Raw genomic sequence first — 26,499 nt, forward strand, 5'->3', positions numbered from 1 at the left:
AGGTCCCCCCAGCTAGAGACGCGGACAGCTTTCCGTGGGAGCGGAAACCACGCAGCCGCCTGGAGACTGCCCCCGGGGCCGGCTCCCAGGCCGGGCAGCCGGGTCCCCGCGCCGCGCGCGCTCCCGAGGGCCGGGGGCGGGGCGGCCGGGGCGGCGGCCGGGGGCGCCCGCTCCTCCCCCTGCGGGCGGCCGGGCTGGCGGCGCCGAGCCCCCTGCGCGCGGCACATGGGGCGCCTGACCGAGGCGGCGGCAGCGGGCGGCGGCGCTTCAGCGGCGCGCTCGGCGGGGCCCCCTCCCACTCCCCTTCCCCTGTCTTCCACCTCCCCCGGGGGCACGGCCACCATGGCGTCCAGCGAGGAGGACGGCACGAACGGCGGCGCCTCGGAGCCGGGCGAGGAGAAGGAGGCCACCGGCAAGAGGAGGCGCCTCGGCTTGTTGGCCACTGTCTGGCTCACCTTCTACAACATCGCCATGACCGCGGGGTACGTGCGCGGAGAGGGGCCCTCTCCTCCCTCCGCCCCCCTCCCCGCCGTGCTGCCCCCCGACATTCATCGCTCGGGGCGCCGGCGGGGCTGGGGGCGCTCGGGACTGCGGGGAGGGCGGCGAGCGGGTAAGGCGCTCCGGGTGCCGGGCGCGGGGCGGCGGGGTGGGCGCGGCGCGGGGAGGGGGCGCGGGCGGCGGCCGTGGGGGAGGGGCGCGGGCGCCGCCGCGGCCGCCGGGGTTGAATGGAGCGGAGTGGAGCGGGGCGGACGAGCGGGGCGGGCGGGGAGCGGGGGGGTGCCGGGGCCCTGCTCGCCGGGCATTGCCTAATACGGTGCACGGCGTGGCGCGGCGGCTCGGGGCGCGGGCCGGAGGTTAAGTATAGACCTGGGCAGGAATGCGGGGCCGACCCGCGGGGGAGGTGGCTTCGGCCGGGCCGCCCCGGGCGCCGCTGCCTGCGGCTGCTGTTGAAGAAACGCCTAGTGTCGCGGCCCCGGAGCTGGAGCTGTCCGGCCGTGGCCCCCACGGTGCATTTCCTCGTGCTGCAGATCGCTGGGCAGAGTTTCCGGAACTGTTAATGTCACCACAAGTTTTGGTTTTTGATTTTTTTTTTTTTTTTTTCATGAGCCCCAGAGCTTCTTACTTGGGACGATATTTTACAAATCCTGCTGTATCAGAGCTTGGCACTCGTGTCCAGCATCTTTACGGCCCCGTGCTTCGTGACTGATATCCCGTACTTTTATTTCTGACTTTGAGTATGAGTTAGAAAATAAGGTTACATAGTGACTGTCGCTCTTCAGAGAGCTGTCAAAATGACTTGAGTGTCGACGGCTTTTCAAGACCAGTTGGGAAATTGCTCTTCTGTTTCTAAGTTGCATTGTCATTTTGAAAAGCTACTTTCTCATTATCACATGAAGTAATATTAATCTATATAAATGTAGGGGATCTTTTAATCCCCTACAAAAGTAAGATCTTTTAATCTTACTCCAGGACTTATAGAAAAGAATTAATGGTTTGACCCAGTACTGAGTACTTATTGTGTGTTTAGTGTAATCCTGAATACCAAATACAGTTCGCAAAAAAATACATTTATTGAGGATTTGCTATGGGTCCGGTAATGTGTTGATTACTTTAGATGTACTAGTTCATTTTTGGCTCTTTTCCCTCCTGGGAGGGGTACATGATGTCAATTTGAGGGATTAGGAAATTGAGGCACAAAGAGGTTAAGTAATTTGCTCAAGATCATTCAACCAGCAGGTGTCAGCCTTGGATTTCAGCCTAGACAGTCTGACTCCAGAGAGGTGCTGCTTCTTTTTATGCTTTACTGAATTTTATAATCTTGAAGAAGAAAAGTAATACATTTGGAACAACCGGAGAACAATCGAGTACCCACCACAAGCTGCTGTCTTTAGCCACAGTGAGAACTGAAAGAATTTTCTCTCCTGTGATAGTCGTACCCAGTTTTTGGAAAATTTTTGGAATACCTGCTGTTTTTTAACTGGTTTGCTGTCCCTTTGCTTTCCAGTCCACTCTCCCTTTTGAAAACCAGGTTAACCTTTTAAAAGTGAAAATCAATGCATAACTCTAGTTTAAAGCCTTCGGTGACTCCCTGTTACCTCCACTGTAATCTAAGGGATTTAGGCTGTTGGTCATTCAAGGGCTTTTGTAATAAACTCCCTGATTCTCCTTACACGTCTATTGTATTTGAAATCAACTGTAACTCATAATGAGGTGTAACTCACCATGCATTTTTATTTTTACATTTTTATTTTTATTTCTCCGTTCTTGCTCAGGCCTTTCACTCTTTGTGTAATATCCTTCTTGTTCCTCATATGACTTCTACATCAAGCCATTTTCTTTGAAGCTTTCTAGTTCTTCTGCCCCATCTGGAGCAGAATTTGTGTTCTCACACTTTGTATTGTCACACTTCATTCCTATCTTTCCTACCTGCCCAGCAAATTACCGGGTATCTGAAACTTATCTGCCTCCCTGCCTATACTGGGAAGGTCTCTTGTCATTTTCACCTCTGTTTAAAAGCAGAGGGGACCAAAATGGAGTAATCCATGTAACTCTTTGGAGGCCTTTAGAGGCTTTAAGATTTGAAGAAGGTGGGACACCTGGGGGACTCAGTGGGTTAAGCCGCTGCCTTCAGCTCAGGTCATGATCCCATAGTCCTGGGATCTAGTCCGCAGGGAGCCTGCCTCTCTCTCAGCCTCTGCCTGCCTCTCTGCCTGTTTGTGTGCTTTCTCTCATTCTCTTTCTGACAAATAAATAAATAAAATCTTAAAAAAAAAAAAGATTTGAAGAAGGAATAGGATTGAAATATGTGGACAGTAGATATTTCGAGTGAATATTTTCAGTAAATTCTAGCAATAGGTATGAGATGCAAGAAAGCCCGGTATATTCTCTTGATCTAATTGGAGAGTGGTGTTGGAGAACAGAGGTAAGTAAGGTTGTAGTGTGGAAAGTGGTAGGTGAACCAGGGTATACATTAATTAGTACGGATAGCGGAGGGTTAGCTGAGGTTCTTTTTGTCCATTTAACTTATTTTTCTCTTTGAGCAGAACTTTGAAGTATATTAAGCTTTTGTAATAGTTTTGAAAACAATAAAATAATAGATAAGTATTTACATAGATATAAAAAAAAGAACTTGCCTAATTTTATAAGCTGAGCATGACATTTTGTTTTTTATCTTTTGTGTGAATATCTTCATTCAGATAGCATATATCATTGTGTCTGTGCGAAGTTGTTCATAATTCATATCTAAAAAGAAGTATTGGAACAAAACCAGAAGATACAAATATAAATAACCAAGTTCTTTTTGGAGCTGGTTGTCTCCAAGAAACCTCAGGGGGAAAAGAAGCCCCCGAAACAGCCAGAGGAAAGAACTCCTCCTTCCATAAGATTTTTCAGGGTCATCGTGGCATAATGCCATGGCAAGCAGACCCTGTGTTTAGTGAGTTACAGCTCATACCTCCTGGTACAGCAGTGCTTTGTTTTCTCTACTTACTAATTTAATAGTTCCTTGAGACAAGAACTAGGACTTATTTATTTCTAATTTCCCAACACTCCCTGGCTTAGCAATAAATGTTGAACATGGAGATGAATGAATAAAGAAATGAATTCAGCTAACAAGCAAGCAATCTTTGACATATAAAGCACATGTTTATATATTTTCCAAAGAGAGTACTTTCTCAAGGACTGAGTATATCTCTCTGGGTTCATATTTGGGTAATCAGTTGCTCTGGCCTATTTTTTAAAAACAGTTGCAGAAGCTCTACTTGCTTTTGCATTTTTAGAAAAAGGATAATTACTAAAACAATGTAGAAAGTGCAAAGTTAGTTAAATGTAGGGCCCCTGTGGAAAGACTTTGTCATCCCGTTGTGATGGTGGACTTAGTGAACACTCATTAGTCCAGATTAGCTCCTGGCCACAGTGACTGAAAAACAGATGAGAAGTTAGGATAGATCGCTCTGCGGTCCTTTCTAAAACTACCGGAGTGTTAATTTCTTTTATTTTCGAACTAGTTAATAATTTCACTATACTAGGTGGTACAACACTGCCACCTATGGGACAACAGTAAAATTTGTTACCACATTACAATTCGTGGATTTTTATATCTTGCTATTTAAAAATATGGAAAAGTTGCCATCTAAATGAATCCTTTGATGAATTCTTTGGTAGCTCTCAAAGTGATCTTTTTAAAAAATCTGGTTTGGATTTTTCTTTAAAAAGACAAATGTATGCAAATGTTGATTTAACTATCTTAATATGCTTTTTTTTAATCGTTAGTATGGGGACTTAAAATTGAAGACGGTAAAATCGTAACATTTTAAGGAAGATATCTAAAATGTCACCCAGATTAGCCCAGTACAGAATTCGGTGTTGTCCCGTATATGGGATGAAGCCATGGTTTGGCCCACATATGGGACGAAGCTGTCAGTTGAATCCAGTAAAGCCAGGGTACTGTGGAGCGAGAATAGCATGGGCGGTTGGGAGATGTCACAGGGTTTATTTCTACCTGGACTGTTGCCTTTAAGACTTAGGATAAATCTTGATGTCTCTGCACGGTGACTGACTCATCTACAACAATGGTCCTCAGAACTTTTTGATAGCACACTACTATTGGTTAAAATATTTGAGCATAATTCTCTTGATAACTTTGAAGATTTACTTGTAATTCAAATATAGCGAATTGTGTGATTAACTAAATATCCCAAGGCACACGTACATGCCTAGAGCCAAACCAGTACAGCATCCTGGTTCAAGAACATAGACTCTGAGCTCCTTGGTGGGTTTACATCTCTGCTGTCTGGCTCTGTGACCTCTTCTGCCTGTTTCCTCAGCAGTGAAATAGGATAATAGCCATCCCTACCTCACAGGGAATTTGTGAGCATGAAATATTAATATGCTAAATGTGCATTTGGAACCTTGAAAGCGTTCTGAAAGTACACGCGTCATTATCGCTGTTGTTGGTATCATTAACATTTCCATCTTTGGAAGGTCTCGCTCACAATTTCAGATTTTACCTGACTTCTCACCACCCTCATAGGAATGTCCTTGCTTTCCTCCTCAGTGTGTGCTGAGGAGGAGTGAAAGTGCCCAGAAGAGAAGCTCTAGCCTCCGTCTTCTCTTGACCTTGTTGACCATGTTCATCTTATTTCATCCGTAGTTCGTTTGTGGGAAAACTCTGAGCTGTCCATCTTATGAGGGTTCTTTAATTAAGAAGTTAAAACTGTGTAATAGTGTTATCATTCATAAATCCATGTAACTAGACGTTTTGAAGCCCACTGAATTAAAGATGCCTAGAGTAGCTACTCATTTCCATGGGTGTGTTACTAAGGATTTTAAGAAGTTACAGACGGCGTAACTTTTTGAAACTTGAAAAGTGCTCCTGTAATTGTGAAGGAAACTAGAAAAAAAATGAACTCTCATTAGTGTCCCTGGCAGATTGAGTGTAGGGTGAGAAAGCCGGTCTCCACAGACGTAGCTTGTGTGTGTAGTGCTGGTCTTCATAGCACAGAACCTCTCTGTTGTGTAGAAGTAGAAGTTGAAAAGGAAAGGCATATGCCTTTTGTCCTTTTTGTAAAGCAAACTCTTTGAAAGCAGGCCCGTATCTGACCCTCTATAAGTATGCCCTTCTCTGGCACAATGGTTGTTATTGTTTAGTGCAAATACTAAAGAAAAGAATTATAATGAAATATTTTTACTTATACTTACATGTAAATATATACCATATATTTGTATAAGTACATACTTAAACACTCACAGCTTTTTACCTTAAGAAATATTTATATAATTATGAAATACTTTCTAATAACCTCATTTGGGGTACATCATTTCTTTAGTCAGTCTGCTGAAACCAAACATGGAACGGACATCGTTTGACATTTGAACCTAGTTGATCTCCAGTATGTTCTCTTCATCCCCTTGAAGAGTCAGTATAAAAACAATGCCATTTCTTCCTTTGGATTTTGTTAAATGAGCTGCGAACATCATAAAACAACATATGATTATATAAATTATGCGATTTCTTTTCAGGAAGATCATTGGTATTCATTTTGATAGAACTTTATAAAATACCTTTCTTTCTTTTAGGTGGTTGGTTTTAGCTATTACCATGGTACGTTTCTATATGGAAAAAGGAACACACAAAGGTTTATATAAAAGTATTCAGAAGACACTTAAATTTTTCCAGACATTTGCCTTGCTCGAGGTAAGTTTTCAATGATGCTGTTTTCCTACTGTTGTAATATTTATTTGGAAAAATTATTTGCTGAACAAAATCAGTCTTATTTTGCCAATGATATCCATCCATGGATTTGTAGAAAACCAGTGTTCACAGGAGTTTATTTTATGTTGCATGCTATTGACTTGTGATTTTTTTCTTTATTTGCTTACAGATAGTCCACTGTTTAATTGGTAAGTTTCTGATTTAATTTTTATTGTTGGTATAAGTTGCCTTTAGGGCAATGGTTGACTTATTTTTCTCTTTAAGGAATTGTACCTACTTCTGTGATTGTGACTGGGGTCCAAGTGAGTTCAAGAATCTTCATGGTGTGGCTCGTTACTCACAGTATAAAACCAGTAAGTGACACTAACATGTTCTCTTCATGAGCCTGCAGGAAAGCTTTTATATTAATAGGAATCTAAGATACTAACATTGCTATATTGCAGGAAGCAGAACCACTAGACACAAAAATGGCTGGGTTTGGATCTAAGTGTGATTGTACATTGACTTAGTGCATTAGTAGAATGACCATGAAACACAAGCAAATTAAATATTTATATCCATAATCTATTCTCCTCTGGTGTTTCCCAGTTTTTAAAGTGAATACTCATATTCTGTCAAATAGTTAACTGAAAATTTTCTATTGATGTGTATTCTCTTTGATTATGTATTGATGTTGCCACAATAAACAGTGTATTTTTCCTCATTTACCATGTTATAGCCACAGGCATAAAAAGCAAATACAGTTCTGTAAGATCTGAGCAAATGGAAGGACTAAATGAAAAGTTGGAAGGGCTGGGGAACTTAGGGAAATTAGCATATTATTTATTGAGGCATGACAGGAGACAGACCTGAATCTAATTAATGGCTTAAACCCTTCTAGACAAACAAACACCGTGCTCACTATGTCAAGACACTGGGCCTTTTAAACCCGTGACAGAAACATTTCCCAGATGGGCCCTTCTGACCTTCTGACAGCCTCCGGCATCTCCTGTCTACTTGAGAACAGATCTCTGGCCTCCTTTCCATTCCTGAGATGCCTTTCTTGTCCCTCATCTGCTTGAAATGATACCTTAACTCCCTTCCCTTGTCTGTGAGACATACTGGCCCCTGTCCGCGCTCTGGGGACAGATCACTGCTCTTCCGCTGCCCCACCACTCCGCACGGTAGCCTCTCCGGACCTCTGTCTCTCACTCAACTCTCTCAGTGCACCTGGCCCCTCATGGCTGACCGCCATGCCCTGAGCTGTGAGTGCGTGCCACGCGGAGAGCCGGACTTTGTGTGCAGATTGCCACGTAGTTTAAAAGCAGGAGGTCCCCATAAACAGAATAAAAGAAAGTCTATTCCAGACAGCAAGCAAATATAATAGTTGGGCCGGGACTGCAAAATGTCTGAAGACTGAAGAAGAAGAAAGACAAGACAGAGTGGCTGGCATCCACTGTGGAAAGAAGTGAGAGAGGATCTAATGGGTTGCTAGTGCCCAGGAGAAAAAAGTCCCCTTTGCTCTTTTTTTTATCCTTGAAAGGATCTCTGTATTAGTAGCACTATTTAGTTTTTTCCAACAATAGTTTCCCACTGGTACCTTTCTACCCCTCTTTAACTCAGCCAACATTTATTGAGTATCTTCTGTACACTTGACACTGTGCTTGTGTCTGGCTTTACAAGAGTGGATAGGGCCATATCAGCTCTTTGCGTACTGGTTGTTGGGAAGTGGGTGCTGGTCATACAGACCTTGACTCCTTCAGCAAATACTGATTGCACAACTGTTCTAGCCTGAGGCTGTGCTAGGGATCTGGCTGTTAATGATACGAATATGGTCTCTTCCTTGTGGATCCTGTAAGTGGGAGCAGTGGTAAACAAGTAGTTACGTAAGTACAGTTGACCTTGAACAACCTGCGTTTGAACTGCACGTGTCCATTCAGACCCAGAATTTTTTCTTTTTATAATTTTTTTTCTGATAATTAGAATACCATAAATGTATTTTCTCTTACGATTTTCTTTTCTCTAGCTTGCTTTATTGTAAGAATGCCATATATAATACATAGAACACACAAGATATGTGTTATTCAGCTGTTCATAGGTAATCGATAAGGCTTCTGGTCAACAGTAGGCTATTACTTGTTAAGTTTTGGGGAGTCAAAACTTAAATGCAGGCGTTTTGGCTACGCAGCAGGGATTGGTGCCCCAACCCCCACATTGTTCACGGTCTACTGTTAATTGTTTCATTATGTTAGCGTTAGTGCTTTGAAATAAGAGATGAATACGTATTACAGTGTACCTGGGGACTTAGCCTGACTGAAGGAGGGAAAGGCAGGCTTCCCTGAGGAAGGAGTGTATAAGGAGAGCACTGACTCTGATCCTCTTGTCCTGTTAAGGAATGGGGAGCCAAAGAAGCTTTTAAATCTCAGGATCACTGCTTCCAAATGTGTTTTGGTTTTGCATTGAAGAAAAGACTTCAATCCATGAGGAGAGTAGGAGTGGAGAGGCTATTTAGGAAGCTGTTAGAGTAGTCTGGATGGAGAAGATGGTGAGGCTCCGAATGCAAATGGTGGTCATAGGACAAAAGAGGGGTGGACAAATGCAGTAGCTAGTACTGCAGTAGGCTGGGTACCATCAGATGACCGTAGAAAGTCGGACTGTCTAATGGTTCCCATGCTGGTTTTGAGGGGGTGATGTTGTCACAGGATGGTTGAGTTAGCAGCCGGAGCGAAGGCTAAGAAAGAGAAAGCACTATAAATTTGACCATTCCTGTGCCTAGGACATATTTGTGTGTTTTCATGAATTATGTAGTGGTGACTCTGTTTTTCTGTCTTGCCTCTGCTACCCCTGACATTCAAAGACACACAGTAAAAAATGAGTATATCTTCATGGAGAAAAATGTTCAAGGTTAAACCACACTGTGGATTTCTCTGTGATTCTGCAGATCCAGAATGAGGAGAGCGTGGTGCTTTTTCTGGTGGCGTGGACTGTGACAGAGATCACTCGCTATTCCTTCTACACGTTCAGTCTTCTCGACCACTTGCCATACTTCATTAAATGGGCCAGGTGGCGTTGTCTTGCAGTTTAGTTTCTCACTAGTGCATGTGTGTTTGTGTGCTGAGCTAACACTAGGGAAGGAAAATTTGTGTCTTAGCCCATGATGCCAGGATGCTGTTTTCTTGGCTAATAGCAGTGTTGTAACTTCAATTCTAAAGGCTTAATTTAATGATCAGAGAAAAATCATATTAATATATAATTTGAGTAGAATTAGTGCCAGATGAGTTGTGTCAATATCCTCACATAACCTGAATTGGTCCCTCATTTTTCTTTGAAAGCAAATGTACATTTAAAAAAAATTATATTAGTTAAACTTAAACTCTGTGCCAAAAATCTGGTATTTTTTGCATGGTTTAAATTATTTTGATAATTAATAATTATAATTATTGATAAAAATATTATTAATGATAAAAATTATTTTGATAATTAGTATCTACAATCCTTTTTCATAACTCATATATTATACTTGTTGAAATGGACTATAGAATATATTAAAAAATCCAAAATGAAGGGGAAAAAGACCTTTTGAACTGCTTATAATCCCCCTCCATGAAGATAATCACTGTTAATTATATTTATACTCAGACTTTTTTTTTATATGCTTTTGCTCCTTTTTAGACATTTATGGTTTATCATTTTGTTTATTGAAAGGCTTCAGAATTATAATTTGAGCTTAAACCTATTGTCTCTCATAAGGAGGCTGCGCTCCCATTTCTATGTTGGGTTGGTTTTATTCTTATCATAACTGAGCATTTTTTCACTTTGAGCGATTGGGCCTTTCACGCAGTTGGCAGTTTGTTGTGTTGCTGGACTAATCCTAGAATGAATCTCAATGCACCTTGAATCTTGCATGATGACCTCAGTCTTCTGGACCTCCAGCACCTTTGAAAATACTAACTCCTACAATAGTCTCTTCACTTGCTGTATTTGTAGAACTTATTTGAGAAAGATAATAGTCTTTAATGTTTCATCTGTCTGCCTTTCGGAATGCACCATGCATGTATTGACTTTCTGGAGAAGTTCAAAACATGCTTGAATTTGCTGTTTAGAAATCCTTTGTCAATTGAACTAATGTTAAACCAAGTACTCGAAGACCTTTCAACTTTGAAATGTACCTCTTAGCATAATACATGTCAGTTAATCATAATCATGAGTAATATTTCATGTTAAAAATCTTAAAAGACTCCAACCATCGATATATATTTACCAGCCTCATTAAAAAACTTCAAATAACATCTGTATTTATGTTCAAATGTTGAAGTTGTCATTCTCAAATAAAACTTCACAGTAAGAATGGGTTCTTATTTATACAGAGCTAGCCTACTGTGACGGTTTGAATATACTTCCGTTCTACTTATGTGTAAGAAGTGTTCCTAGAAAAGCCCACTGAATAGGCACTTGTACGTTGTTATGTTTGATGTTAATTTCAATTTTAATTTCAAAAATGCATCCCCTTCAAAAAAATTTTAGGTAACAATTAGGAACCTTTAACGAGGAATTCTTTTTCTGAATAGGTAGTTAAATTTCTCATGCTGCCATCAAAGCTTACAGAGTTGGTGACATGCAATCTTTCTGAAGTACAAAGCCAGTAAATTATATCTTTTGCTATCATTGCATTAAAAATAATCAGTGGCTGAAGGTTTCAAACTAGTTTAGTCTAGGAGTGATATGCTTTTTTCTGTTTAAGAACAGTGCTTCCAGAAAAATCACTGGAGAGTCACATAAAGTTTAAAAACTCCGTAAAAAAGTTTGAATGTCTTACTTGAAAAGGGATATAAAATGTTCAGTTATATTATTTTTAAATTGAGTTAGGAAATTAAGATTGGAAAAGAGTGATTTAAATAATATACGAATAACTATACTCCTAGTAGTAAGAAAGCAGATGATCTACCCACGGCAAGGAGGAGATAAACAGGTACAATAAAAGGATCATTGGTCTTTCCATTCGCCACTGAATCTATTTTGGCAAATGTTTCTGTTCCCACACCATGTCTTACCCGTTGTATATCCTTGACATACCCTTGTATATCCTTGACATACAGGAATAAGGTGATTTTTGAGTTGTCTCCAAGTTTCTGCTGTACTGATAAATTTAACATTTCTTTACAAATATCTTAATGCCAACAAAACGATGAAATAAAATACTGATTAATTGATTTCTGTCTTTTTCCTCCAACAATTTAACCTTTATTTTGGTAACTGCCTTTGAGAGAAATTATTTTCTTCAGCGGAGAAATGTTATTGCTTTGGATCCTTGAAGTTGCTCTTGCTGGAGGCCCACAGAGACTCATAGAGCCTTGCCCTCACATAGGCATGAGTAATGACTGGCCTACTGTGCGTTAGAGACCTTGCCACAACCCAAATGAACAAACTGATTTTGGATTTTGAATAGAACTTTCTTAGCTATCTTAAGCAAACTTTTCCTTTAATGTGGGAATTTTGGAAACAGTTTCTCTTACCTGTTCTGTTAAGAGAACAGTTTTAGATAATATATTCATTAGTAGTTACTGATACTTTAGTATTATTTATATATTAGATATACCAAATATATGCATATGTATAAATATATATTTAGTAGTATGTCAGTTTTCTGAAATAGTAATTAACTGTCTTTTAATTAGTAGCCACAAAGGGGTTTCCAAAGGCTTCCAAGAACCACTTTGGTAATTTCGAGATTTAGATACAAAAGTAGGAACATAACTGGTCTTTTTTTTTTTTTAAGATTTTATTTATTTATTTGACAGAGACAGTGAGAGAGCACAAGCAGGCAGAGCAGCAGAGGAAGAGGGAGAAACAGGCTTCCTGCTGAGCAAGGAGCCTGATGCGCAGCTGGATCCCAGGAGCCTGGGATCATGATCTGAGCCAAAGGCAGTTGCTTAACCAACTGAGCCACCCAGACATAACTGGTCTTTTAAAGCACAGCACTTGATCAATAAATGACTAGCTGAAGGGGGAAAAAAAAAACAAAAAACAACATTCAGTTTTGATTCCAGATGTCAAAGAAGTTACCCTTACAATGCCTTATAATACTTATAGGTGCTTTATAATGTATTATATACAAGACTTACGTCCTTTACAATAAAACTACATACATATACATTGTTAACACATATACCATTATTTCAGTACTGTAAAGTAAGTTGATTTCTTATCTTATTAAGATTTTGCCATCTAAAATGGAAACTGCTATGAGAATAAAGGAGGATAATTAAAATGATTAACAAATGATTAAGGTGCCTGGGTGGTTCAGTTCATTAAGCAGCAGCCTTCGGCTCAGGTCATGATCCCAGGGTTCTGGGATCAAGGCCTGCATTGGGCTCCCTGCTCAGCAGAGAGCCTGCTTCTCCCTCTCCCTCCTGCTCTGCCTGCTTATACTCTCTGTCTTTGTGTCAAATAAATAAAGCCTTTAAAAACAAAAACAAATGATTAAAATAGAAAAAATTAACCTGTGAGGGGCACTGTAAATATGTGTATTTTTAAGTTTAAAGACCGTAGTAGCAAAAGAATGATAATGTCAAATCCAGTCATTATTTTAGAAAAATAATTCTCTGGGTCTTTCTCCAGATATAATTTTTTTATCATCTTATATCCCGTCGGAGTTGTTGGTGAACTTCTTACAATATATGCTGCCTTACCATACGCGAAGAAGACAGGAATGTTTTCAATAAGACTTCCGAATAAATACAATGTTTCTTTCGACTACTACTATTTCCTCCTTATAACCATGGCCTCATATATACCATGTAAGTATATGATCATTAGTACTTTGATTTAGCATAAGCAGCGAGTATTTTTGTAAAGTATGATGGCTAGTTTAATAAGACCTGATGGCTTTCAAATACATTAAAACCTCTGTTCAACCCCAAGTTTATTCATAATTTTAAGTAATGGAAGAGTTGAGCAAGTCAAAAAGGACTCCTAAAGTTATAAGGAAAAAGGTAAGTAAATCAATACACAGATGATTGCTTTCTCAGAATCATTTAAAGAGAAGCTGAACTACCTTTTTTGTTTTGTTTTGTTTTTTAGAGAAAAGATAGAGCACACATCAGTGAATTATTTGCCAGCATTTAGAATTATTTGTCTGAAGATAAACATGTAGTCCCAGAAAATGTCAGGTCATTTCTGTCTAATCATTGAACATACACTTGGAAAAGTTATTTAGGAGTACTTAGACCTGTGTATGTTGCTCTGTATACTAGAACATAAGGAAGCTGCTTTTCTTAAAATATTTTGAATAACTCAGCCTCTTCACTAATTTCTCATCATCTTTCAATAGTTGCCATGAGTTGGTGAAGCTCTACTCACTTCACTTAAATGCCTTTAGTGGTTGGTTTTTAGGTCAAATTTTTGATAGTCACTAGCAGGGAACAGGAACGTTTGTGAGGGATAGAGATGAAGCTGGGTTGTGTGGGCTTACATACCCACATATGTCCATGAGATGCCTTCATGGTACAGGACAGCAGATGGACCCGAGAGAAGGGGGCTAGGCAGTTTTCCTTACGCCAGAACATTCTGGCACAGTGTCCCAGGTCATTATGAAGATATTTTTATCAAGATACTTAACTTCGGACTTTGCTAAAGAATCCCCAGCATTTCAGGCATACCCCAGAGATACTGCAGGTTCAGTTCCGACCACTAAAGCGAACATTGCAATAAAGTGAGTCCAACGATGGTTTTTGTTGTTGTTGTTGTTGTTTTCCAGCGCATGTAAAAGTTATGTTTACATTATACTGTAGTCTCTTAAGTTTGTAATAGCATCACTGTGCACACCTTAATTAAAAAATACTTTATTGCTAATAAATGCTCGCCATCATCAGAGCTTTCAGCGAGTCAGTACCACTCATTATGACGAGTACAATAATTATAATGAAAAAGGTTGCAATATCCTGAGAATGCAACCCAAAATGTAACACAGATACATGAAGTGAGCACCTGCTGTTGGAAGAACGGGGGCAGGAAACTTGTTCTAGACAGGGTGACCACAAACCTTAAATTTGTAAAGATCACCATCAAAAAAGGCAAGCCTGGAATCCCCGGAGGCCTGTGGGAGGCCTGCAGAGTGCGGGTTACTGGGTGCTGGGTGTGACCTACTGTGTGTGGCCTCTGCGCATGCGCGCTCAGCCTGAGCTCTGGCAGCGTGGGGGGCGGGCGGCTGCGGGGACAGATGCTGTTCTTACCCTCAGACTGCCTACGTGGGGGGGGCTTCTAGTATAAATAATTGTCAACAGCACCCTCCTTTGTTTTTTATTTTTTCTATCAGTGTTTCCACAACTCTATTTTCATATGCTACGCCAAAGAAGAAAGGTGCTTCACGGAGAGGTGATTGTAGAAAAGGATGACTAAACCATGCCCCCGAACAAGGTGCTTTTTCCAGAATAACCAGGATTACTTGAGTCCAAGTTTTAATAACAAGAATAAACAACTTTATGAAATACTACAGATTGTATGATTTCTTAGACTATAACGTGAGATGCAGTATTTGCCAATATTTGTCTTCACATTTTCTGTAAGAACTATGCAATATTTATTACCAACTCCTGGGTAGGGGATGATCATTAGGAAAATAATTGGGTGTATTACCTGGGGGAGGGGGAAACCTTTTTAAAAAAAATTTCACTAATTTTTTGTTTTTGCAGCATATGCTCCAAGGTTTTTAAATCAATATTTGCAAATTAGTTTAATGATTTAACATTATGATACTTGCTGGTGGTATTTATGTGATATTTATAAATGAAAGTAAATGCGGAATTATAATAACATGTTAATAATGTATTGGTATTTCCTGAACCCAAGATCTGTTTCTTACAAGTTATAAGGCAGTTGATTAATAGTTATTTTGGGAAGCATGGACATCATTTGTTTTGATAGGACTTTTGATAGAGATAAAGCAGATGTATAACAAGAATATTCAAGTAGATATCACAATTGGAAAATCTTTGGATAAATGTTTAGACTGTTAAAATTACATGTACTGCTAAGCAAAGTTATTTTTTATTTGCATTAACCTTCAAGGGCAACCTTTTCAACTATAAGGATTTTAAGGGATTAGAAAGAATAAGTGTATACTTTGTTTTGCTTGTGAAAAAAGAATAACATTGGGTCTGATTATAATGTTATAGTCAGAACTCTGGCTGAGAAAGACTTCTCTATACCTGGAATCATCTAGTAAAAATCGTATTTTGATAATCTCTTGTGGGACTTAGGTAATGAAAGTTTGGCATATGACATAACAGACTTATTTTATTCTGAATTCCATTGAATTTCAAGCAAGAAGTCTTATAATAAACCTTTTGTCCATGTGTTTAGCAGACAGTAGATAGACCATGTATTTATTTAGTAGATAGTAGATGGATAGACTGATACTTTAATACTGCTTTTAATTCCTAAGGAAGCCCTTTAAATTTTTCCCCTTACATTAAGGTATGCTGTTTTACTGACCCAGTTTAGAGAGAATTTTAGATGTATAACGTAAAAGAAAAGGGGTTTTTGTGTTTGTTTGTTTGTTTATGGTTTTGTTTTGTTTTGTTTTGCCTATTGCAGATATGGAGGTGGAATTTTGGCTTTCAATGTTCTGTACTGTTTGTGCTTGCAATCATCATGTAACATTGCACTTTTTCAAACTGTTTGTTTTGTGGTCCCACCTTCTCAATTCTCTTCATATGAAGATTTGCAGTTCAGAATCATTTTTGCAAACTTTCATTTTAGGTAACATGATTTTTAAAAGGTGCTATTTCCTTTATTACATTTTAACATATCTCTGCAGCTGAATGTTTTAACGAGCACTGTGTGTTCTATGTATGAGGTTACTAATTCTCCAAATGCAAAAGTTCATTCTGCCTTTACTCTGCTTGATCTGTTTTTATCTTGAATTTTTATATGGAAGAAATTTCTGGGGAGTTTTCCCCTTTGGTGCCATCGCCTAAGAAGTTCCCATACATCTTCATGCTGTCAGATGCCTGTCTTATGAAAAGTATTTTAAATGCTGTTCCTAAAACCTGTGTTAATTCAACCTGTACTCCCTTCAAGCAGCTTAATAACTCTTTTTTTTTTTCGTTTAGTTCTGGCATATCCCGAAGTAGGAATTGTGATTAACTTTAATAAAAATGAAAATGTGTCAAACTGTTATTTAGTGACCTCTGTTAGCATGGTATCCTTAAACTTTAGAGTTAGTCTGTCTTCAGTATCTTCGATATTCAACTAATTCTAAACTATCCCTTGGGTAGAAAGTAAAGTGTTTAAATCAGAGTTCGATTTGAAAGAGAAAGTATTCGAAATTCCTTTGCATGTGTTTCCTGTGCCTGCAGGAATTCCCTTTTGGAATTCTCCTGAAGTCTTCCCAACTTTCCTTTTCCGTTAGACAAACCAGGACATGAATCAAACAGAACTTCCATTCAGCCCTGTAGACCTCGGCATTTGAAAAACATATACCAAGAAATTATGATACTGGCAACTTTCAATTATATTTAATAACATTACACAAAATTCTGATTGTTTTTCATTTTCCATTGCTTTAAAGATTGATATAAAATATGTTCAGCATGTGCAAGTCCTTTTTTCTTTTATTTTTTCTTAGCCTTAATCTGATATTAATACAACAATGTCCCTGTTATAACTTAATTTTTAGAAGTATGCCAAAATAAACATAAAGTCATTTTCACCAAAAACTTTTATTGTTTCACCTCTTTAGATTCTCAGGTGTATTATTGTCTCATCTTTGGATTTGTAAGCGTCTGTTTGGTCTGCCACTATCTTGTGGTTTCTGATGAGACATGGCAAGTGAAATGGAATCACACAGTAACCTGTGTGCCAACTGTGTGCCAAGGACTGTTGAGGGGAATTGGCATGTTTTTCTTATCATGCCTCTCTCCACCCTACACGGGAAGACCTCTGACATGATTGTTAGGTTAGATTGGCCAGGAAATCACATTGCAAAAGAATTACAAAATGTCAAGCATTGGTAATCTGATGTGGTAGGATTTTTTTGTTACTTATGTGTATACAAGTATATCGTGGCCACTAAATAACATTCTGGTTTAAAACTTTTCAAATAGACTCAAAATCAATGATAGATATGAAACTTAAAATAAATCATTAAGGCACAAGAGAAGGAGGGAAATAACTATAAGAAAAAAAAAACTATAAAAACCAGCATTTGAATTATTTTTCAAATGAATGTGTAAAACGTAGAAATATTTTCCATTAACCTATATAGTGATCTTGAATATAAATATAGCTGATAGAAGGAAAAGTAACTGTTTTGTAATTTCTAGTATAAAGGCATTGAATGGAATTGAAAATTCAGTTTGTTCGTATTTTTAGTCTAGATTTCAAAACAACTGAAATAGACATAAGTCGTTCCTCCAGATCTGAAGCTTAAAAATATGTTCTAAAGTTTTTAGATTTTTTTAGCATTCCTATTAGCAGCTTTAAAAAATATTTTTAGCATTCTTTTTTTCTTGAAATAACTTAAAACCTAATAGGAAAGTTGCAAGAATGCTAGATAGCCTTCCCTTGAATTCCTGAGCCCTAACACTTTGCCCCTTTTGATGTAGTATTTCCTCTCTCTCCCTTCTTCCCTCACTCCTCCTCTCTCCTTAATGTTTTGTGAACCATTTGAGAGTAAGTTGAAAACATTCACTTATGATGACTTCACTGTATGTTCCCTAAGAACAAGGACATCCTCATACACAGCCACAGTACAATGACCCAAATCAGGAAATTCACATTGATAGAGTATCTTTTTCTCAGCTAGGACCTCACACAAGCTTCCTCAGCAGGGTGTTGGGAACAAACCACAAACATGTTTTGGGCAAGATGCAGTCCTGGTTCAGGCGTCACAGTTCCTTGTCACCTCTTCCTGTCTAGAGTGGCTCCCTGACTTTTCTTCATGCTTCATGACTTCGACATTTCCAACAGTACAGAGGAGCTCCTTTGTAGAAAGTCTCTCAATTTGGATTTGAGGTTTCCTTGTGATTAGATTTAGTTTATGCACATTTCAGCAGGAATATTGATTTATTTCATTTATTGGGGATATTAACTTCAGTGTGTTAGGGTTTCAGTTTTTTTAGTGTTTTGGTAGTGGGGTAACACACAGGTATTTTAGTAATAGAAGGCCTATTGGTCTGGTTCTGTGGAGTTGGTCTTTGAAATCAGGCACTGGGATTTTTTTTTTTTTTTTTTTTTTACCTGATTATGCTTGTCCTCTGATATATGAAGATTGATATCTTTTTAAGTCCTTAAAAAGTACTATATTCTTTTTACACATGCAATTTCCAGGCATATTATTAACTCACCTTTATATTGACTTTAATGGCCCTAGACTATAAATCTCTGTGAGTAATTAATGTACTTTGATTTTGCTTAAGATTTCTTAACCATAGCATTCTATCTATGCTGTTATATCCTCTTACTGTGTTATCTTGCTATACTAAAATGCTAACTAACACAAGATTGAGATTGCTGTAAAAATTAATTTTATTTCTTGATTTATGGTAACACCTTATCCCTATATTTTAAAATTCAATTTGTATAGTTGAGAATTAAAAATTATTCTTCAATCCACTTAACGCTTTGTGACTTTACTTTGAGGATAGAACCCGCAGAAAAATGGTTTTCAGAGCACAGTTTTATGAGGGTCAACTAAGATTCCTGACTCCCCACCCCTCTACTGCCCCCCCGCCAGTAAAGAGTGTATATCAGCAGCCTTGAGGCTGAAAAGTCTGCATTTTTAGCAACAGGGGAGATTACCCTGGTACAGGCAACTTAGTTACTGCATCACCTTGGAGGAAAGCTATGGAAGGAAAGCATCAGCAGGTGGAGGGAGAGGTCTTCTTAGAAGTACCCTCTCCCTGTACTTCATATCACTGAAAACAACATTCCTGCGTCATTCTGTATTGTCTCCAATCAATGACCACCACAGCCGGAGGTTTATACAAATGAAAAACTTGAAAACTGAAAATGAAAAACTTAGGTAATATGAAGAATTAAGACATTCTGTGTTTTTTTAAGCATCTATTATTTTATTCCCATACAATTGCCCTGTCTATGCACTGATGTAGTACGTATAGAACGTAAGACAGGTCATGGTGGTAACATCCAGGGTAGCAGGTGTTTTTGCTGTGCTGAATTTAATAATAGGAGATAAATGGACATCATTACAGTTAGAAACTATGTTATAAGATTTTAGTATAGTCGTATTGTTAATTGAAATCAAACACACACATACACACAAAGGAATATATTCAAGATTATGGAAAATGTATATGTTCCTATTTTTAAGAAATATGCATGATAGAAAGTAATTATCATTTGCCTGAATGATTTATAATTCAATCATCAGTTGACTAAAATAGGTTTGTGCCTAAATGAAAATGTTCAGAACCTGGTTTTTATTGAGTTAAACTTTAACTGAACTTCATTGGAACCTTTACAACACAGAAATTAATCTTAAGAACTGAGGAAGTGGAAAGACTAATTTACAGTAAGTGTACTCAAAAAAAAATGACTTTTGAATGATTTTCAGTTGGGAGAATGTAGATTTTTGAGCTTCAAATATTCTTTTTCTTTTTTTTTAAATTATTTTTATTTTATTTTACATAGAGAAAGAGATCACAAGTAGGCAGAGAGAAGGGGGGGAAGCAGGCTCCGCACTGAGCAGAGAGCACGATGCGGCGCTCAATCCCAGGACCCTGAGATCATGACCTGAGCTGAAGGCAGAGGCTTAGCCCAGTGAGCCACCCAGGCGTCCCAAATATTCTTTTTCAAAGACACAACTTTATTTGTAACTTGAGTGCATAAGCATTTTCACCAGAGTCTGGTGTTACTTTTTTCTTTCAATTCCAAAATTAACATGATTTATATAGAAACCGATTTTATAGCATTAAAAATGTATTACATCTTTTAATGAAAATTAAAATTTCAGAAAGCTCAGAATTTCTTCTTTTTTTGGTAGAAGAGTTGCAACTCTCTGTAGTCAGTAGTGTGAACTACCAGTTGATAGGTATCAAGAGTTAGGTATGATCATAGATCGAAAAAGGCTTTAAAATTATTTTGTGAGAATGTTGGTTATTTTTATGTTTTTTAAGATTTTATTTATTTATTTGACAGAGAGAGAGAGAGATCACAAGTAGGCAGAGAAGCAGGTCGAGAGGGGAAGCAGGCTCCCCGCTGAGCAGAGAGCCCGATGCGGGGCTCAATCCCAGGACTCTGAGATCAGGACCTGAGCTGAAAGCAGAGGCTTAACCCACTGAGCCACCCAGGTGCCCCGAATGTTACTTATTTTTACAGGTTGTCCATGTTCATAGTCACGAAGCAGTTTGGTTCTGGAAAATTCCTAATTTGTTATGCTACAGTTATCTGTTTTATGTAAATTATTCACATAGTTTTTGGGAAAGTATGTTAAAAATGTTTTCTGTGAATTAATCTTAGAGGCATATATGTACTGTAAACACTCACTGAATTTCCTTCCTTTGAAATAGATTTTTTTGTTGAGTTAATGCCAAAAGAAGGAAAGAAATCATTACCACATTTATTTTTAAGTTCTATGGAATGAAGTCTGAATTGTTTTAGAAGCAATTTCACTCTGGTAGTGAACAAAGTAGATATGTCTGCAGGGGTAAAAAAAAAAAAAATGGTACATGGATTTATTTCTTGACACAAAATAAAAAATTATGACAATACCTTAGGATATTGTTATTAGGGTCTGATGATCGACATTTTAAAGTTCTATCTCATCAGGGCGCCTGGGTGGCTCAGTGGGTTAAGCCGCTGCCTTCGGCTCAGGTCATGATCTCAGGGTCCTGGGATCGAGGTCCGCATCGGGCTCTCTGCTCAGCAGGGAGCCTGCTTCCCACTCTCTCTCTCTGCCTGCCTCTCCATCTAAAGTTCTATCTCATCAGCTCCAGTCAGTGGTTTTGCTAAGCTTCAGAGTCCTCTGTAAAGAGGGTAGGAATAGTCTGAGTTGCAAATGAGAGAGCATCTGTAACTGTAGCAGCGTCTGGCAAATATAAATGATAAGGGTTGGTGCAAATGACAGTTCGTTTTTAATGGTTTTGTAACAACAGTATTGTGCCAGGTGAAATTTCTGCAGTTGTACCAAACCCTCTTGTTTCTTGAGTAGAGTTTAATATCACTGACAGAATTGTTTTGGTTAAATTTTCTTTTCCTGAGGCACCTGGGTGGCTCAATCAGGTAAGCATCTGCCTTCAGCTCAGGTCATCATCTCAAGGTCCTGGGATGGAGCCCCATGTTGATGTTGGGCTCCCTGCTCAGCAGGGAGCCTGCTTCTCCCTCTGTCTGTGCTCCCCCTGCTTGTACTCTCTCTCTCTCTTTCTCAAATAAATAAACAAAATCTTAAAAATTTTTCTTTCCCATATATTTTTCTTTTTTTACCGATTTGAAATATGACTTATATTTAATGAATTTTCTTATCTGAGTTGGAAACAGAAGAGCATTGTTTCATTTAATAGAAAGGTGGAAAGGAGCTACCTATAAACTGATCTTTGTTGGGATATATATGGTATCCTGATGGGCATGTCTTATGATCATGAGTATTTAAAATAAGGTAGAAGCTGTGGTGAGATTTGTTCAGCCAGCCTTGCCCCCCAGGGAAGGAGGAGGGAGACTCTGATCCACCAACAGGAGACCCAGGGCTGAGGGCATGGGGCCACTATCTTTACAATAGGAGAGTCTTTTAAAGAATTCCATTATGTCAGCATTTATTAACAATTTGTATGTATGGTATTGCCTTAAGAATATAAAAGTTTTATAGGTTTCTCAAATGAAGAATTCCTTAATCAGAATATAATGAAATAATTTTATTCTGAAATGCCTCATTAATCTGCCATTGTTAGCAATAAGATGATTTTCCAAAAAACTTAAGCTCATCTTCAGAACCCATTTAAAGAAATTAGATGTAAATCTTTGCCATCCTAAATGGTGTGCAAAATCTAGATTATAAATTAACTTCTGTCATTTCAAATCTGAAAAACTAGATCAAATTTGTTATAAATGAAGTCATATGGTCCAGTTGTTATGGTTTTAGATGAGTCAAGTTCACTGGTCTTGGAGAGACCATGCCAGCTTACATTGGCTGCTCAGAAATGTCAAATTCAATCACTACAGAATGATGCATGGTAAAATATAAATTTATCTTCACTTTTCCCCTTGTTCCAATACTTTGGGCATTAATAACAGCTGGGTACCTTTTTAGACCTTTATAAAACAGACTCACTCTTCCCCATTACACCCTTCCCCCACATGCACATGTGTGTGCACACAGATTGTTAAATAAATGCAAATAATCTGTATATTTTGTATAATTTTGTTTGCACATTTTAGAGAGTTGTATGTACGTATATATGCATGCTTTTCATCCTATGTATTTCTCCATTGATGTACATTTTGTTTATAATTTATAAGTACACAAACATAACTATCATAATTAAATGGTAATGATGGTAATAGTAATATCTGTATATAACAGTCATTGAAATTTATTTTGTACCAGACCATGGGCTAATTTACCTCACTTAAAAATAACAACTGATCGGGAGGGAGACAAACCATAAGAGACTCTTAATCTCACAAAACAAACTGAGGTTGCTGAGGGGCAGCGGGTAGGGAGAGGGTAGTTGGGTTATGGACATTGGGGAGGGTATGTGCTATGGTGAGTGCTGTGAAAAGTACGTAAGCCTGACGATTCACAGACCTCTATCCCTGGGGCAAATAATACATTATATGTTAATAAAAAATATGTAATGCAAAAATATTGCAGATCAATCTTCCTTGTGAACATAGACAAAAAAAATTAGAATATTAGCAAACACAATCCAGAAGTATGAGTGTGTATTTGTGTGTGTGTGTATTTTACAATAAGACATCATTTGGATGATCCTAGGAGTACAAGTTTGATATAAATATATATCAAATATATATTAAATAAAAACAAGCAAATGGGGTACACACTATTTTAATAAACATTTTACCAATAAAGGATTAGTCTCAGAGAGGTTAAGCAACAGGCCCAAGAACATTGCAACTTTGTGTGCATATGTACACATAAGAGTCTCCCAGGTGTAAAATTGTTAGGTTAGGGGGAACACCCACTTTAAATTCTGGTACATGCTGCTAAATTGTGTTCCCTAAAAGCTGTTATCAATTCAATCCCAACTGCAAGGTAGGAGAGCCCCTGTAACCTCACATTCTTTCATGCTCTAATGCGAATCTTCATTTTTTGCCAATTCATGTGCACCTGCATATTAAAATTGCACATATTTTCATATGTTTAACGGTTGTTTGTAGTTTTTTCCCTGCGAATTGCATTTCTGTGTTGTTTTTCCCCATCCCGTGGAATTGTTAGTCATTTTCCCTGATGTGTCGGTGTATACATGAGTCATCAGTGTTCTTCCTTTAGCATACACGCTGCTTTCCTTTGAGTGTTTCTGGTTAGCATTGTTTATGATGGCTTTTGCTTTGCGGGAGATTTAAATTTTTATGCAAAAAACCTGCTAGCCTTTTCCTCCGATTTTACGTTTTGATTAAAAAGACCTAGACACCTCAAAATCTTAAGTACATTTTCCTTTCTTATTCTTTCCTGGCTTGTGTTAACTTTGTTTTCATTGGAAATGTTGAGTGTTGTGGTGTAGGGTAGGAATCTAATGTTATTCTTACCTGCCTGAATTTCACATTATTCTAACAGCATTCACCGAGCAAGACCTGTCTTCCTCTCACCAGAGTAGAATGCTGCCTGTGGCATATGTCAGGGGACTTTTCATTTCAAGGTTACTTGAATATACAATACTATTAGGGGACAAGGGAAGTGTCTTGCACTTGTCACACACCCAGGGGATTTGCACATTTAAGTTCCTGTTCTTGACTCTCCTTTTGTCTCCATGTCTCTTCAAATAGAAGCATGAATCTATTTTCATTCTAAAACTGAAATATTTGCGGGGCGCCTGGGTGGCTCAGTGGGTTAAGCCGCTGCCTTCGGCTCGGGTCATGATCTCAGGGTCCTGGGATCGACTCCCACGTCGGGCTCTTTGCTCAGCGGGGAGCCTGCTTCCTCCTCTCTCTCTGCCTGCCTCTCTGCCTACTTGTGATCTCTGTCTGTCAAATAAATAAATAAAATCTTTAAAAAAAAAAAAACTGAAATATTTGGTGGGGGTGTGTTTTGTGTCTCAGCCTATTGGTTGTGATGCCTTTGGCTGGAGACCCTGGGACACTCACCAGGACCCTGGCTGCTCATGGCGCATGCCCCTCCCTCCCAACCTGCCCCACATGCATGTTCCCCCACCAGGGCCCATGTTGTGGCTGACCCAGGCCTTGCTGTTCTTGTCAGGGTTGCAGGATGCCCCCAGCAACAACCATCAAGGACTTTTGAAAAAACAAGTTTAGCTAGTTACAGGTCCTGGAGGGTAATGGCAGGTCCAACGGCCACACAGTGAGGTCACAGAGAGAGAGAGAAAGAGACCATGGGGTTCTGTCTTCATGGGGTCCCAGGGTGGAGGGCCTAGGGCTTTGAGGACTCGCTCTTTATCAGTAAGTTGAAGTGTAGGATTTAAAGGGCAGGAAGGGAGAAGCAGGGTCACTCAAGTAGTCAGTTATCTAGACCACCCAGGGCTTGCTTTCTTTCTTTTTTTTTTTTAAAGATTATTTATTTATATATTTGACAGAGACCGATCACAAGCAGACAGAGAGGCAGGCATAGAGAGAGGAGGAAGCAGGCTCACCGCTGAGCAGAGATCCCGATGCGGGGCTCGATCCCAGGACCCCGGGATCATGAACCGAGCCGAAGGCAGAGGCCCCAACCCACTGAGCCACCCAGGCGCCCCACCCAGGGCTTTCTAAAAGGGGAATGCCCTGGCTGGGGCAGCCCAGTCCCTTGGCCAGGGCTGCAGCTGGCCATCTGTTTATTCGAGATGGATCTCTGAAATGGAGTCCATCACCTTCAAAATCCTAACATCAGCACTTCTATTACAATCAGAAATAATTCCCAGGAACTTACACTACAAGAGAAGATAGGAAAAATCCATTTACGACCTACTTGTTGATTACTTTTTTTTCCTTCCGGTAGGGCCAGGCCTCAATTAGAAATGGCATGTTTGGCCATTTATGAATCTAGAGGGAAGGAGAACCATTCATGTAGAATTTCTTACCTTTCTATGGGCTGTGTAGAAATCCCTTAGTCGAACAAACAGCATTTTTTATCCAGAGTCAACAATATGGTAGGTTTTTGTTTTTAAGGAATAGGATTTTAAAATTGAATTCTCTACATAGAAAAACCTCCAAGATAAATTGTTCATGGGAAAAAAAGCAAGGAGTGGAATAGTGTGTATAAGAGGCATGATTAAAAAGTGGATTTTGGGGGGCGCCTGGGTGGCTCAGTGGGTTAAAGCCTCTGCTTTCGGCTCGGGTCATGGTCTCAGGGTCCTGGGATCGAGTCCCGCATCGGGCTCTCTGCTCAGCGGGGAGCCTGCTTCCCTTCCTCTCTCTCTCTGCCTGCCTCTCTGCCTACTTGTGATCTCTCTCTCTCTGTGTCAAATAAATAAATAAATAAATCTTTAAAAAAAAAAAAGTTATTCGGGGCCCCTGGGTGGCTCAGTCAGTTGAATGTCTGGCTCTTGATCTCAAATCAGGAAGCCTGCTTAAGATTCTCTCTCTTTCTCTCCTGCTGCCCTGTCCCTCCCCCTGCTTGCACATGCTTTCTCTCTCTCTCTAAGATAATAATAATAATAATAATAAATCTGTTCTCTCTTTCCATCTAACACTTAACCAAACTAATCCTGTCTTCTACAATGAGCTGTATACCTAACCAATATGCCTGAAATTTTTATGTACTTTTATAACTTTTCAGTATACCTGCAAGATTTTAATCTAATTTCTCCTTTGCTGTAAAATGCTTTTATTTTCTAAGGTTTTCTCAACAAAATATCATTCTACACATTTTGTTACCCAAATACTTAGCCCTAAATTGATTTTCAACCAAGACAATTACATTGCTTTGTGCCATAGCAGTGTCTTACTTTTGATAGAGTGAAATCTCATCAAAAGTAAAAAATTAGTGGGAATGCAAGTTGGTGCAGCCTCTTTGGAGAACAGTGTGGAGATTACTCAAGAAATTAAAAATAGAACTTCCCTATGACCCTGCCATTGCACTACTAGGTATTTACCCCAAAGATACAGATGTAGTGAAAAGAAGGGCCATCTGTACCCCAATGTTTATAGCAGCAATGGTCACGGTCGCCAAACTGTGG

At 39.1% G+C, this 26,499-nt stretch overlaps 1 protein-coding gene across 2 annotated transcripts in view; it reads left to right on the forward strand.

Moving 5' to 3' along the window:
- Positions 1–210: 210 nt before the first annotated feature.
- The window catches only part of HACD1 (3-hydroxyacyl-CoA dehydratase 1), a 27,659-nt gene continuing 1,370 nt past the window's right edge, over positions 211–26,499 (forward strand). The window contains exons 1-7 of one of the 2 annotated variants that reach the window (XM_059404238.1): positions 211–482; positions 6,079–6,196; positions 6,384–6,402; positions 6,479–6,567; positions 9,135–9,256; positions 12,812–12,990; positions 14,508–14,608. In XM_059404238.1, the coding sequence (XP_059260221.1) occupies positions 226–482; positions 6,079–6,196; positions 6,384–6,402; positions 6,479–6,567; positions 9,135–9,256; positions 12,812–12,990; positions 14,508–14,590 (867 nt within the window). In that variant the 5' untranslated portion in view covers positions 211–225 and the 3' untranslated portion in view covers positions 14,591–14,608. Of the gene's footprint in view, positions 483–6,078; positions 6,197–6,383; positions 6,403–6,478; positions 6,568–9,134; positions 9,257–12,811; positions 12,991–14,507; positions 18,809–26,499 lie in introns of those variants that run through there. The other variant, XM_059404237.1, reaches the window with a different exon arrangement.

Source organism: Mustela nigripes, chromosome 6, assembly GCF_022355385.1.
Source record: "Mustela nigripes isolate SB6536 chromosome 6, MUSNIG.SB6536, whole genome shotgun sequence".
NCBI lineage: Eukaryota > Metazoa > Chordata > Mammalia > Carnivora > Mustelidae > Mustela > Mustela nigripes.